The sequence below is a fragment of the Carassius carassius genome, chromosome 29 (assembly GCF_963082965.1).
Source record: "Carassius carassius chromosome 29, fCarCar2.1, whole genome shotgun sequence".
Taxonomy (NCBI): domain Eukaryota; kingdom Metazoa; phylum Chordata; class Actinopteri; order Cypriniformes; family Cyprinidae; genus Carassius; species Carassius carassius.
In genome coordinates, this window is record NC_081783.1 from 10,779,600 (window position 1) to 10,796,157 (window position 16,558).

Here is a 16,558-nt window from a genome sequence, read left to right on the forward strand (position 1 = left end):
TGCTATAGGTTTCCAAAAAGCATTTCTCTCCATACCTTCTCTCTATGTTCACTTATTTTTTTCATCTTTTACACCACACCCTCTATCTTTTGCTCTCGCACTTGCTTTCATTCTCTCTCATTTCTTTTTATTCTGGTAATCTCGCTTGCTTTCAGCTCTCTCCGTACATAAGGAAGTAAGAATCTAAGTGCTCCGTGTTCCAAGCATCTACATGTCTCCCAGGCTGAGTGACATTAATGGCCTCTTTCTCTTCTTCCTTCCTTGACGTGCCGCAATGGTTGGCAAGCAAAGCTACGGCCCATCTGGAGAATGAGAAAAGGGACATGGGAGGGGGTGCATATCAGAGGTAAAAGTGCTGGAGGTTCATATTCCATTCCCTCAGTACTTGGATCTAGGCTTAATGAATCATACTGCCTCTTATAGCGGCATATCCTCAAATGATGAGTTCTAGCAATGGGGCTCCGAGGCTCCTGCCACATTCCAGCAATCCCAGAGCCTTCCTTAGCGAGGATACAAGTGGCCCCGGCACTGCCCGCAGGAGGACGCATGGGCTCTAATGCGGCTCAGACCATGAGGATGACAGGAGGGAGAGGAGGAGGGGGCTGTTTGACAGAGCTTGGTTTGCCTCCAGCGCTCATTACCACAAACATTACCGCCTAATGGACAGCATAAGGAAATTAAAACACATTACCCATACGTGTTTTGTTCAAACGCTGTCATTTTATATTTGATTTTAAAGACCGGTAGAGCACACTGTAAAAGCAAACACTTTTCAAGTCTTTCTCATTTAGTACATTGTTCCTCGCTAGCATTGCTAAATATTGAAACAAACATTCAAATGCCCCTCCCAGTTAACAGATTGTTTGCAGCTTGCAAACAGCATCTGTGCGCACTTGTGAATTAGCATCCCTCTTTTGTCGCCGAGCATTTTGGTCCCTTTTTCTGTAGCCATAATGGAGCTCATTAGTGCAAACCTGATGGGTGTCCAACAAATGATGAGCCCTGACACCGGAGCTGTTCAGTTTTTTAAGACCCGATCCAAAAAAGCTAGAAGAATATCAACCTTGCTGAATCTGTGCCATCAAATTAGGCAGAGATAAATACATGTAAGAACATGGCTGAGTGCCAACCCTTTTGTAGAAAACTTCACACTAGTAAGAAATTAAAGTCTTAATACTTTTTCACATGAGATTTCAGCTTTTCTAATCATCTGTTCCTGTTATGCACTTAAAGTTAGTTATTTTTTTAAATGTATTTCCTAAAAGTAGTATACCAGGCTTTCAAAAATATGCTCTGCCACTTTATTGCAACTTTATTCATTACATTTTTTATTACTTACATGCCAAGAAAATTAACAGAATTGAACAGAAATATGGCAATAAAGTTACCCATTGCTCAGTACATTGCTTGGCTTACGTGAGGGTATTATCAAATCTATTGCTGATAATTGCCTGTTATTTCCCAACAAATGATGAAAGATGATGAGAACACAGCAAAAAAAACTCATACAATGTTTAGTTTGAAGCATTTGCATTAGATAAAGTGAGATAACATAAAAGTTGGAAGATTAATATATATATTTCTTAATAAATACCAGTTTTTCATTTTAGAAGTTAGTGCAGGGCACCTATTTGGGCCAAAATGGCAACATCAAATCAAACTTAAGGAATGTTAAAATAATTCTTTCCCAGAGTTTATTATTTATTATTTATTTTATCCCTATATCCACATATAGATGTGTCTGTGTGGGAATGGATGGGTGCATGAGTGTTGATTCAGTGTCAATAAGCCTTCTTTTTAAAGCTGATTTTATATTTATATATATTCCTACAGTTTCTATGGGAGCTCTATTCACTGCACAGGTGTGTATTCATTATGCACAAAGAAACAAACAAACACTTTAAAAAGAGATATGTAATGAGCCCATCGAGTTGTGTGCAGTTTATAAAACAACGCTATGAAGCAGATGAAAGTAATGAAACCGTGTACAACCGAGTGAGGTGGAAACGAAAGCCTCTTAGCAGCATTTAGTGAATGACGCATTCAGTGCCTTTCTGCTTGATTTAAAACAGCCTTGTCCACAACAACCTTGGGCTTCTGTTGAGCAGCTTACACTAGATGGTACTCAATTGGATCAGATAATTTAAGAGTGACATAACAACCTTTGCATAATCTCTTATTTATGTGAAGAAGGAAAAGAAGAAATTGGGAGAATTACAGCCTATAGATCCTTGAAAAGTATTGAAATCTTTGCTCGTTTCATCCTGCCTCTAACTGGAAGTCTGGGGCTCCTCTCCTTCTGTCAGTCTATCTCAGCTCCATCAGTGGAGGGAGACGTTTATGACTACATCTCAGGTTAGGATGGGAGGGGCAAGGGGTAACAAAACCAGGCAGATTTCCCTTGCGAGATTAATGGCACGTTGAATCATAGCTGGTGTCGTCGCGGGGCGACAGGCTGGCGTTCCCCCTGGCTGTGGCTCATTTAAAAGCGGTAGAATCCCGAGCGGCATTGACGGCGTGTATCCGCAACCCAAGCACAGCACTGACAGCTGCATTAGGAACTGCCACACTTGCTTCTCTTTAAAAAGTATTTCCCTCCTCCTTCAGTGTACTCCTTTTTTTGTCTCACCAATAAGACCCTCTATTTTCTGACCAAATAATTTTTTCTTTTACCATCTCTTTATAAATTCTCTTAAATATGACGATTTTATTTACTTTTTAAATCTCTGCTTTTTGCCTTTTTTTGTGTTTTGATTCCCTGCATTTACTTTTTTCTCTGTTTCACTTATTTGAAATGGCGTAGATTGATTTCCAAATTACATTTTTGTGCCATTGAGTGCCACTACAGGTAGAGGCCATATTAGGAGTCATTCCAAAAATCAGCTGAATCCCATCACAAAGAGCTTCTCCACAAGGTTGTTAACAAAATTAAAAGTATATAATGCTGTTTATGTGATTCATCAGGTGGCCATGTGAAGAGGGACTCTTTTTATTTTTTTATTAAGCAAGAACTCATTTCATATCATAATTTTGCTGTACTGTATTTTTGCAGCCTTGGTGAGCATGAGAGACTTCTTCAAAAACACTACAACATTCTCCATCATCCACACTCCAAGTCTTTTAGCAGCAGTGTTAAATGGGCCATTTTTTATTTTTTTTATTTGTCACAACATTTTTAACAGTCACAAGGTACAAATTACAATGTTGCATTTTCAAGGTCAAATTCTGATTCAAAACAGCCCAGTTCCCTTTAATATACCAGTTTCAAATGTTCTGAACTTCGGATTGAGTATAGGGCACAATGATGATCACATATGAAAATAATTAGCATCAGAGCTGAAAAGTTTAGATCAGATCCTTCCTTGCTGAGTTAATAAATTTACGATGGATAAATACCAGGAAATAAGCTTCAATCAGGACTAAACTTCAAAATATCACTACACAAACAAACCTGCAGGAGATGTCTTTTGCAGCACCAGAAAACTTCAGGTAGGAGCGGTGGGAGAAAGAAGTTGTCAGACATTTTCATGGCCTCTACCTGACTAAACAACTCTCCAAGTCTTCTCTGCATCAACACCATTTTCCAAGCCCGAGGAAATGTGCCTCCCTTTGAGAGATGAGAGATGTGGCAGGATCTGTTTGTTGTTGGCGGCTGTACTGCGTTTGAGCTCCGTCACTATATTCTTTTCATTGACTATTTTTAACCCAAAAATCTATTTTATACATCATCGTTTCCGTTTATATAACGTGTGAATATATCCTCTATTGTATTCTACAACAAAAACAATCAGAGCGCCTCGCTATCACTAGTTTTATTTTGATCTCCCGGGTCCGCTATTAGCTTTTAGCCCGTTAGCATCAGCGGCGTGGTTGCGCTAACATTGCTAATACTCTATTCACACACATTACCACTGCTGTACTCACTGTTACTTGCTTTAATGGCGGATGAATGTCTCCACTCTGTGCAGCTCGAGCTCGAGGCCGTGGGAAAGCAGATTCGCGACCTGGAGGTGAGGCAGGCCCAGCTGAGAGAGCGGAGAACAGCGCTGGAATCATCCCGGGCTGACGCTCACAAGTCCGGGGTAAGTATACAGCGATCTGCTAACAGTCCCACCACGTCTACTCCGTGTGTTTCTCTGCACAGGCCCGGTGCACCCAGGACGCGATCTTCCCAGATGTCCTTCACTGCGACGCCGGGACACCACGGACCCTGGGTGCATCCACAGCGGAGGACGCGAGCCGGGTCCCGGGCGACGACTTCTCCCCCCCCTGCCTTCGACATCTCCATCCGGAACCGCTTCGCTCCCCTCCGCGAGACAGGACGCGACGCTGTGATCATCGGAGACTCCATCGTCCGACACGTAAGTGCTACGTTAGCCGAAGGTAAAGTGCACACTCATTGTTTGCCTGGTGCTCGTGTTCTCGATGTTTCTGCGCAGATACCCGCGATCCTGAAGGTCGACGAGAGCCCCAGAGCGGTCGTGCTTCACGCCGGGGTTAACGACACCACGCTGCGGCAGACGGAGACGCTGAAGAGGGACTTCAGCAGCCTGATCGAGACGGTTCGCAGCACGACGCCCGCGGCGACGATCGTCGTGTCAGGACCACTGCCCACGTATCGACGAGGACACGAAAGGTTCAGTAGACTTTTTGCTTTAAATCAATGGCTGTTGTCATGGTGTAAAGAACAGAAACTGCTATTTGTTAATAACTGGAATCTTTTTTGGGAGCGTCCTAGGCTGTTTCGCGCTGATGGATTACACCCCAGCAGAATCGGAGCGGAGCTGCTCTCTGACAACATCTCCAGGACACTTCGCTCCATGTGACTAGTAAGACAATTCTCTAATAACTATTATGATGAGTTTTGTTCCACCCGCTTAAATGATAAAAGTACTTGTGCTGTAAAAACTATTAAGACTGTGTCTGTTCCCCGAATAGTGAGGTCAAAATATAATGTAGGATCTAGAAAAAATCTCATCGTAATTAAACCAGAAAAATGTAAAGTAAATGAACAAAAACAATTTTTAAAGTTTGGGCTCATAAATATTAGATCACTCACACCCAAAGCAGTTATTGTAAATGAAATGATCACAGAAAATAGTTTTGATGTACTCTGCTTGACTGAAACCTGGCTAAAACCAAATGATTATTTTGGTCTAAATGAGTCTACTCCACCAAACTACTGTTATAAGCATGAGCCCCGTCAGACTGGTCGTGGAGGAGGTGTTGCAACAATATATAGTGATATTCTCAATGTTACCCAGAAAACAGGATACAGGTTTAACTCTTTTGAAATACTTCTGCTAAATGTTACACTGTCAGACATGCAAAAGAAGTCTAATGTATCTCTTGCTCTGGCTACTGTGTATAGACCACCAGGGCCGTATACAGAATTCCTAAAAGAATTTGCAGATTTCCTCTCAGACCTTCTAGTTACAGTTGATAAGGCGCTAATCATGGGAGATTTTAATATTCACGTTGATAATGCAAATGATACATTAGGACTTGCGTTTACTGACCTAATAAACTCCTTTGGAGTCAAGCAAAATGTCACCGGGCCCACTCATCGTTTTAATCATACACTAGATCTAATTATATCGCATGGAATCGATCTTACTGCTATAGATATTGTACCCCAATGTGATGATATTACAGACCATTTCCTTGTATCGTGCATGCTGCGTATAACTGATATTAACTATATGTCTCAGCGTTACCGTCTGGGCAGAACTATTGTTCCAGCCACCAAAGACAGATTCGCAAATAACCTGCCTGATCTATCTCAACTGCTATTTGTACCCAAAAATACACATGAATTAGACGAAATTACTGACAACATGGGCACTATTTTCTCTAATACATTAGAAGCTGTTGCCCCCATCAAATTGAAAAAGGTTAGAGAAAAACGTACTGTGCCATGGTATAACAGTAATACTCACTCTCTCAAGAAAGTAACTCGTAGTCTTGAACGCAAATGGAGAAAAACTAACTTGGAAGTTTTTAAAACTGCATGGAAAAACAGTATGTCCAGGTATAGACAGGCTCTAAAAACTGCTAGGGCAGAGCATATCCACAAACTCATTGAAAATAACCAAAACAATCCAAGGTTTTTATTTAGCACAGTGGCTAAATTAACAAATTACCAGACGCCACCTGATTCAAATATTCCACCAACGTTAAATAGTAATGACTTTATGAATTTCTTCACTGATAAAATAGATAACATTAGAAATACAATAGCAAATGTAGATTCTACAGCGTCTAACACTTCAGTTTCATCCATCGCACCCAAAGATAAACTGCAGTGCTTTACAAATATAGGACAGGAAGAGCTAAATAAACTTATCACTGTATCTAAACCAACAACATGTTTATTAGATCCTGTACCCACTAAATTACTAAAAGAGCTGTTACCTGTAGCCGAAGAACCGCTTCTCAATATCATTAACTCGTCGTTATCTTTAGGTCACGTCCCAAAACCATTCAAGCTGGCGGTTATCAAGCCTCTTATTAAGAAACCAAAACTAGATCCTAGTGTACTGGCAAATTATAGGCCTATTTCAAATCTTCCATTTATGTCTAAAATTTTAGAAAAAGTTGTGTCTGCTCAATTGAGCACCTTCCTGCATAAAAATGATCTGTATGAAGAATTTCAGTCAGGTTTTAGGCCCCACCATAGCACAGAAACTGCACTTGTTAAAATTACAAATGACCTGCTTCTTGCGTCAGATCAAGGCTGCATCTCATTTCTAGTCTTACTTGATCTTAGTGCTGCGTTCGACACCATAGATCATGACATACTCATAGATCGATTACAAAACTATACAGGTATTCAAGGGCAGGCTCTAAGATGGTTTAGATCCTACCTGTCCGATCGCTACCATTTTGTTTACTTAAATGGGGTGTCATCTCATTTATCATCAGTAAAATGTGGAGTGCCACAAGGATCCGTCCTAGGTCCCCTTCTATTTTCAATATACATGTTGCCCCTTGGTAATATTATTAGAAAATACGGAATTAGCTTCCACTGTTATGCTGATGATACTCAGCTATATATTTCAACGAGACCAGATGAAACTTCCCAATTATCTAAGCTAACAGAGTGTGTTAAAAATGTAAAAGATTGGATGACAAATAATTTTCTCCAATTAAATTCGGATAAGACAGAGATATTAATTATTGGACCAAAAAACACCACACAGAATCTTGTAGATTACAATCTGCAACTAGACGGATGTACTGTTACTTCCTCTACAGTCAGAAATCTGGGTGTTATATTGGACAGCAATTTGTCTTTTGAAAATCATATTTCCAATGTTACAAAAACCGCATTCTTCCATCTTAGAAACATTGCCAAGCTACGAAACATGTTATCTGTTTCTGATGCAGAAAAGCTAGTTCATGCTTTCATGACCTCTAGACTGGACTATTGTAATGGACTTCTAGGTGGTTGTCCTGCTTCATCAATAAACAAGCTACAGATCGTCCAAAATGCAGCAGCTAGAGTCCTTACCAGGTCAAGAAAATATGATCATATTACCCCTATTTTACAGTCTCTGCACTGGCTACCTATTAAGTTCCGTATCAGTTACAAATTATCATTACTTACCTATAAGGCCCTAAATGGTTTAGCTCCTGCGTACCTAACTAGCCTTCTACCACGCTACAACCCATCACGCACCCTAAGGTCACAAAACGCTGGACTTTTGGTAGTTCCTAGGATAGCAAAGTCCACTAAAGGAGGTAGAGCTTTTTCACATTTGGCTCCCAAACTCTGGAATAGCCTTCCTGATAATGTTCGGGGTTCAGACACACTCTCTCTGTTTAAATCTAGATTAAAAACGCATCTCTTTCGCCAAGCATTCGAATAATGTATCTCTTAAATTGTGAGTGTAGTTGCATCTGCATTTTTATTCTTTAGCTTGGGTTAAACTAATTTTACTTTGTTGGATCAGCAGCTATGCTAATGATGTCTCTATTTTGTTTCTATGTTTTGCCACGGGATTTACATCCCGTGGTAACTAGGATTTACACAAGCTCCAGTCTGGATCCAGAACACCTGAGAAGAGATGATGCTGACCCTCAGAGGACCCCAGATGATGCTAACCTTGAATCAACAAACAGAACTAACAAATATTGCTACATGTGTGACTGCATCCTATAAATTACTATTAATTAATAATATTGATAGTTCATCATCTAGCTGACTACGTCTTGTATTATTATTATTATTATTTTTATTTTTCTAAAATCCTGTCAAACGTGCACAAACTACTAGCTACTACTAAATATTGTAGAAACATAATTTTCTGTAAAGTTGCTTTGTAACGATTTGTATGGTAAAAAGCGCTATACAAATAAACTTGAATTGAAAAACTTGAATTGAATCTGCTAAAATGAGTCTGACGTGCTAGGCTATCTATCCTCCTGCATCTTCACTGTATGTCTTTCTCTCTCTTCTGTCTTTTAATTGTCTTTTTATCACCTGCGCTCTCTATACCTTTAGTTCTCTTTTCATTTTCCCCTTGTTGTTTTTTTTTCTTCTCCTCTTTGCTCTCATCTTTTCACCAGTCCTTCTAACGCTCATTCCTTATACCTCCTCTCTCTTTCTTTCCCTCTCTCTGATTCATAGCCACAGGCCCCTCTTCCGAGCATTCTCTCATTTTGCTGTGCAGGTGTGCATCTGCGATATCCAAATGTTTCACTCACTCCTTTTGCAAAATGTAAGAAACAAGCTTGTGAGGGCTCGCCACCAAAGCTGTGCTCCCCTCCCTCTGCTCTGCCTTTCAGTCAGTATCTAAACCTTTCCAGAGCTTTGGCTCTAAACCACTCCCTGCTCTGCCTCTGATTGACAGGTAATATGTTCCCTGAAATAAGGTTTTATTCTCCCTGTCAGGACTTCCTTTATGATTTACTGTTGGGCTTCCGAGCTAAACTTGTAATTAGTTCACCCCCCAGTACCCTTATGCAAGAGGTCATCTAAAGTGCTTCTGTCCATTATGATGACTGAAAGATGGTCACTGAGGTTTCCTAAAAGCAATGTCATGTTCAGTTTGGGGTGTAGTAACTGTAAATACCCATGCTACTAAAATAATTACTGTATATTTTTAATCTGAACCTAAACTTTTGTAGTGTTTGCTGTCAAAAATAACATTCTTTCAAAAACTCAGTTTGATATTGTGGCAGAAAAATATGACTGAGTAAAATTGTATAACCAGTTAGTCAAATCATTGTCAATGGAGTGTTCTTTAGACATTACTGCTAGGCAATTATAACTTGCATTTCAGTAAATAAGTCAGTTCATTCAGATTCAGACACTTCAGAAAATGATTCACTTGACTGACACAAACTAATGGTAACTTGTGAGTTTGTGAATCTTTTGGAGAGATTCATTAAAGGGGTCATATGATGCTTTTTTATAGATTATTATTTTGTGTATTTGGTGTAATAGTATTTTTCAAATACTGTACATTTTTGTAGGTCCTCTATGCCCCGTCTCTCTCAAATGCGTCATTTTCTACAAAGTCCCTCCTTCCAATAAGCACAGTCTGCTCTGATTGGCCAACTGACCCAGTGCATTGTGATTGGTCGAACACTGCAATCACTCGTCGGAAATGTAATGCCCCTTTCCATAATTGCGAGCTTCATCTTTCAAAATAAATGTAAATACAGTTAATACTGTCCTTAGTTTTACCATCAGTTCAAGCCCGAAAGGGGAACAGAGTCGCATGACAGACACTTTGATTAAATTTGCAGTACACAAGCCACAGACGATGATTCGGAAGCGGCAGATTGTCATAGCAAAGTCAGAATTACCTCCTCTTCTCGGTTCACGAAACAGTCGTCAGGTTCACGTAGAATGTGTTGCTGTTCTGTTGAAAGTACTCTTAAAAATTTCTAAATGCATCTACTTTCGGAAGGCCAAATAAAGTGCTTTTGCTTTCACCTAGATACATACAGCATAGTCATGGATGCTTTTACTTTTATTATTATTATTTTTTTCTTAAGGTGGTTTAACTGTAACTACTTTAAATTTAAAATTGTATCTTTAAATGAAGTTTTGAGGTAAATTACAAAATATATTATCCCAATTGGTTTTGTTTTGTTTTGTTATGTTTTTAAGATTTTAAATAGGATAAATGCTGGAATACACTACAGGTCTTTTAAAAACTGAACAGATCTTAAAATACTGGACATCATACACTTGTATCATACAACTGAGGATCATACACTACCTGACTTTAACAATGTTTCAATTAAACAAACTCATGCAGAAACATGTGCCTTGTTAGGAGATGTGTGACAAATCGTCCCCTTGGAATTATAAGGTTCTATTTGAAAACAATATGCATTCTAAAATCATCTCAAAATATCAAACATGCTTAACTGTCTGTGACCATCGTACACTACTTGATTTTCTATGAAATCTGTCAACTCAGATCCACAGACTGGCTCTGATTTTCGGCAACTAGCGGCGGAAAAAAAAATTGTGCAGTTTATTCCAGCCTTAAAGATACCCACATTTTCCTATTACAATAACAATATAACAATAACTTCTAACCTTGAAAACATAGTTTGTAGTTTAAATGGTACTGCCTTTGTTGAGCAAAACAGTCTTCAAGACAGCTTCTTCATTGTGAAGAAGTCCTGTATCCTAAGTGTACTTTAATTCCAAATTGATTGCTTTCTAAACATTGCTGTCATTACAACACTTGGCCAATCTCTCTGTCTCCCACTTTCTTCTCTCTCTCTCTCTCTCTCATTCTCTCTCACTCTATCTCTCTCTCTCTCTGCCACCTTCTCTGTTCCTTTCATTTCCATATAAAGAGACTGTCTCTTTTGTTACAGAGTGCTAAAATTCATATGAACAGCTGCACACATGCACTGAAGCAATTAAAACAATGAGCCGCTCTCCTTGAGAAGATTTCATTAGTATGAAGCGACACATGAAGGTTACTACATTTAGGTGAGCACTGTCTGTGCAGACAGATTCTCATGAAGGTATAAAAAGCTTTTTATTCCTGTTCTGTACTTGTTTGCCTTTCATTGTGCTGCTCAGACACCTTTTTTTGTAGTTGCATTCCTTTTAGCATGCATACTCTAAGTAATTATTAGAAATCATCTTTAAGAGTCACAAAAATGATATTTAAAACTGATTCCTTATGGTCACCCCTTAAAATAGTTCAAACTAATGTAGGGTTTACACTATTTGTGGTTATGCCAATGACGGATTTCCCTTTTGGATTAAGCTTCAGCAAAAATGACTGTTTCACTTAGCCTGTCGTGTATCTAATCTGCTCTTTGTTTAAATAATGACTGTTATTTTATTTTTAAATTTTTTTGTTCTCTCTTGGTTTTTTTTTATTTTATTTTTTTTACTTTTGCACTAAACAAACAACTAATCACTGTCCACCTTTTTAGCCCACATTTAAAAACCATTATTATTATTTTCTAACATGCACAGTGGATGCCAGTTAGATTATTTGATTCAGCAGGATGCCATTTTCACAGCAATTTTCTTGCAAATTGCTCTTCTTTCAACAAAAGGATCGTTGCATTGAACGCACGGTATGTAATCCAGTTTATCATTTAAATATCATTTAGGCACTGGCCCATCTGCAATATTACAAGCTGATGTTTAATTTACGACATCTAAACTTTTAATTAGAACTGTGTTGACGCTGTTTATCGCCCCTGCCTCCCAAATCCAGAGAATGACATTTGTTATATTTCAAATAGCTTGCGATGAATTATTCACATTTGGTTCCATGTTTTCCCTCTTCGCTCTTTAATCCTTGTTGGCCGCAGTGTGATACCAGAGAGCTTTGGGGAGGGAGGAGAAGTGGGCATGCCAGGGGAGGCCTAGGAGGGCATGAGTGGTCCGCTGATGGGATACCCATCTGTCTTAGATGGCAAGCAGCAGATGGCACAGAAAGGTAAAAATTAACAGTTGCCTCACATATTTCAATTCTAAACAGGTACTGTTTGCTGGCAAGACACATAAAAGTTTTTTTTTTTGTTTTTTGTTTTTTGTTTTTTTTTTGGATAGCACAGACAAAATCCATGGTTTCTAAAATGAAATCAACAGTAGTGTTAGAGTGAATAGTTAGAAATATCTTCTAAAACAATATTCAGTTTCATTGAGTCAGGTGTATTATTACTTTCCTGTCTTCTACGGAGCCTCTTCCGCTCACAAGAACAGGTCAAAGCGGAACAGCCAATCATAGAAACCTGTGGAGGAGCAAAGCTGGAACAGAAATGCTTAGATTCTCAGAAATCCACTTCATCATTGGGGACAAGCGTGGTGTCTGAGCTCCTAGAGATCCACACACTCATTAAAAAGATCCAATTAATGCTCAAGCATGGATGTGAAGTCTCCAGAGAGGAGAGAAACCTACGGTCCCTGCCTCCAAACAGCCTCTCTGGAGTAGGATGTTGGTCACAGAGTCAATTACTACAATCCTTACTGGAATACAGCCATCAGTACCGTGTGCAGGGACACAAGACTACACAATAACACAAAAAAAGTGACAGGCAGCTAGTCTTGCATGAAGTTTTTACACTGTTTTCCATGTTTCCACATGAAATTAATTCAACAGCAATATTCTCTCTCCAATAATTCTTTAGAAATCCAACATTTTGGCGGGCTTCGAATATCATGAATACAAAATGTTTGTGAAAAGAGGTTCTTAACCTTCAGAATATGTTGATTGTTAGGTTCAGGATGTCAGTGAAACAAATGGTTAACACTTCACAGTAAGGACCCATTTGTTAATACATTAACAAAGAAAAATACAATTCCTCACTATTAGTTCACGTTAGTTCAGGTACATTAAACAATTTTAATAGCCACATATAACTGTTGATTGATTTATTGATTTATTGATTTTGTTTATTAATATTTTAGGTAAAACTAGAAGGATTAATAAATTCTACTGAAGTGTTCCTGTAGCTCAATTGGTAGAGCGTTGCGCTATCAAGCGCAAGGTTGGGGGTTTGATTCCTCAGGAACACATGATAGGTAAAAATTGATAGCCTGAATGCACTGTATGTCGATTTGGATAAAAGCGTCTGCTAAATGCATACATTTAATTTAATTTTAATTTAATTTAAGTATTTATAATTGTATGTTTACCAGTTTAGTTAACTAATGCTAACAAATGGAACCTTTTTTTTTTAATTGTTAACAGTAAATGTTATAAAATGTGTTTTTTATTATTAGTTTTAAATCTGGTTTATGATTTTAATGTGTATTTGTCTTAAAAATAATAGATTAAATATTAAATAATTGTGTTTTTTGTAATTTTGTTTCTGAATAATATCACAATTTATATTCTAAAACAAAAATTATAACATTACATTAAATGTTTGTCATTTTCTTAATGATATGATCTTTGTCTAGGCAATGTCAAAATGAATCTTTAAGCCAAAATGTATTTGTTAGTTTGGCTAGTTTAACATTACATTGAATATCCTAAAAAAACATTTTTTAACATAATAGATATTTTAGTCTTGACATCTGTATTAATAGTGCTTGCATTGATTTGGGTGGTCTTTGTGAATCTTGTGTGTAAGCAAGTCAGAAAAGTGTTGGTGAGTGTAATGTCCTTGAGCAGTGGTTCTCAAACCTGTCCTGGAGTACCCCCAGCCCTGCACATTTTGTATGTCTCCCTCATCTATCACACCTGAATCAACTCATCAGCTTATTAGTGGAGACTGCAAGACCTGAAGTGGGTGTGTCAGCTATAGGGAGACATACAAAGTGTGCAGTGCTGGGGGTACTTCATAAGGTTTGAGAACCACTGTCCTTGAGTATATGAGAGCTACAGAGTCAGTATTCTCACCTCTCCACGTCAACCCTTTCCCCAAGCTGAAATCTTTGATAGCTTCAGACGTAAGACCAAGTCTCCATGCGCTTCTTCTCCGTACCTGTCACATTACATCTCTGGTCCCTGAAATTCTCTTCTCTGATCTTCTGGTACTGTCAACTGAATGTGCAGTGTGTGTGTAAGAGAGAGGTAAAAGCAGTCAGATGGTGTGTGTACACACGTCAAAGGTGGGAAGAAAACCGTAGGAGCATGAAAAAATAACATGAGAGCGAATTAGGGCAGAGGTGACTGCGGGCCATCAGCTCTGCTCACCCTAAACTGACAGATTTGTGCTTTGCATATGCTGTACTATGACTAAGATTAAATGAGTGCGCAATGTCATACCATGAACAATGACAACATTAAACAAGACATTTAAACATACTTAGAGAAGAATATCTGCATTTTAAACTGAATTGCACTCTGTATATTAAAGCAGCTGTCAGCAGAGCAGTGAGATGGATCTGGAAAAACGTTTGGATTAGCTTGGTTACTAGGGAAAGGGTTTATTTAAGTCTCGGACCTCAGGAATAGCAGGACATAGAGGACAGCAGAAGTAGTTAAAATTGTCTCACACCTTTCTGATTCCTCTATTTGCCCAAATAATTGGAAACCATGGCAACCACATTACCTTGCAATAACAGACGGTGTGGCTGAAATTCCCAGTCTGGATTTTTTTTTTTCTAGTCATCATGGCAAGCCATTTGTTGGAGACTCAGAGAGATGAAATGGTAAAATGTGATGTTTGGTCTTCCAAGTACAGCTTTGATCTGATTACAATATATGAACATTTTTTCACAAAACATGGCATTTTGACATGCATATTAAATACTGCTATGGTGTTGGAGCACCAACATGTATCAAAACAGGCACCCAGGAAATACTGTCACCGTGTTTATCATTACAACTGCTTAAAAAATTTAAATGCACAACTTGTTTGCTGTCAGACATCATGCACAAAGTGCCATGTTACACCTCCCTTCAACTCATTTCTCTTCTCCTCCTTTTCCGACAGGCCACACGAGCTGTGAATTATCATTTGCCCGAATGTAATTCTCTCTCTCCCACAACAGATTTATTTTTGAGTCTCAGTTTAATATATGTTGGTTTGCTATGCACAACCAGTCCTTGTTTCGTACAAATGTCTTTACAAGTATACAGAATAAAGGTGATATTAAAAATGATTTCACACCAGAATCAATTTGAACAAATTGTGTTGTCATATTATACCTGCCTGAGATGGCACAACGCAGGGGTGGTGTGTGTGTGTGTGGTGGGGGGGGCTGGTATCTTTAATTTTTTCAAATTCACTCAAATTGTATATATATATATATATATATATATATAATATCTGAAACACCTTAAAACACTTTTTCTGTTTTTTTTTTAAATCATAAAAAGCACTGTACAAACACAAATTAATTAAATTAAGCATTTTACTTAAATACTTTAGAAGTATTTTCATTGTTAGTTCATATAATAATATAACTCATTTCTTTTTTAACAAGTGAAATCTTATTTTAAAGTGCTCCTGAACTATATCTTGTTAAACAATTAACATAGGTATGCTTCAATTAAATTTGATGTCACGTTTCATTACAGTCATATACAGAAAAAAAAGATGAAACTTATTGTCGCGAATGGGGCGGGGCCGAGGGACGTGGGAACAAGGAGTGAGGCCGGCAATGATTGGGCAAATCAGTGACACCTGCGACCCACCGCCGGTCTCGAGTCCCACGTAGGAGATGGAAGGATATAAAACTGGAGCGACGACAGTGAAGGACGAGAGAGGACCAGGCCTGGGATTTTAGTTGTGTTTTGGTTTTTATTTGAGCGCACCAGTCGTCCGTGAGGGGCTGGTGCGCTGTTTTGTGTTTATTTTTGTAATTAAAATGTTTTTGATTGTCCGCCGGTTCCCGCCTCCTTCTTCCGGATGAATATTAGAGTTTTTATCATTACACTTATCAAGTCATGTTAATTTATTTACAATAATAACTGATAAAAACATACAATTATGATATGATTATGTTTCACCTGTCATCAAAAAAAGTTCATAAACTTAAACGAAACCCAATAGTGATTTTTTTTTTTTTTTTTTTTTGCGGCAGATGAACAGGTGTCTTTTTTATTTTAAACAAGAGAGCAGATTGTGGGGAAACTCAAAGCCTATGCTACAGACCAAATCAATGCTTCAGCAGTCTGATAGTAGATAATCACAGCTCACACCCATACTTGTTTTCAAAAATTCTGTCTGGAGCCATGAGGCATATCCTATCCATGTGTGTGCCAGTTAGTTAAAGGGATAGTTCACCCAAAAATTACAACTCTGTCATTAATTACTCACCCTCACGTCAAGCTACAAGAATACTTCTTGTACAAAAATAACAACTTTATTCAACAATTTGTCTCCTCCGCATCACCCTAGCGGCATTTTGGAGAGTATCCACTGGAACGACATGAGGGTGATTAATTAATGCCATTTGGGGGGGGGGGGGGGGTGATTATACTATCCCTTTAAGTATAATCATGCCCTCTTTTCTCGTGCCATGCTGTGAGTCCATTGTATAGTTCGCCCCCAGAGCACTTGTGACAGACTTTTCACCATGACAGGGAGCAGAATAGACTGTTTCCTGCCTACCCGTTTCAACAGAATAAAGCGTAATAGAATAAAAAGTCGACTTTGAGGCCTA

General features: G+C 38.5%; 1 protein-coding gene across 1 annotated transcript; it reads left to right on the plus strand.

Annotated features, from left to right (window-relative positions):
• The first annotated feature begins 4,130 nt into the window (after positions 1–4,130).
• Positions 4,131–8,107, plus strand: LOC132110123 (uncharacterized). Its single transcript, XM_059516720.1, has 2 exons — positions 4,131–4,829; positions 8,026–8,107. The coding sequence occupies exon 1, from the start codon at positions 4,176–4,178 to the stop codon at positions 4,824–4,826; it is 651 nt and encodes a 216-aa protein (XP_059372703.1). The 5' UTR covers positions 4,131–4,175; the 3' UTR covers positions 4,827–4,829; positions 8,026–8,107.
• The last annotated feature ends 8,451 nt before the right edge of the window (positions 8,108–16,558 follow it).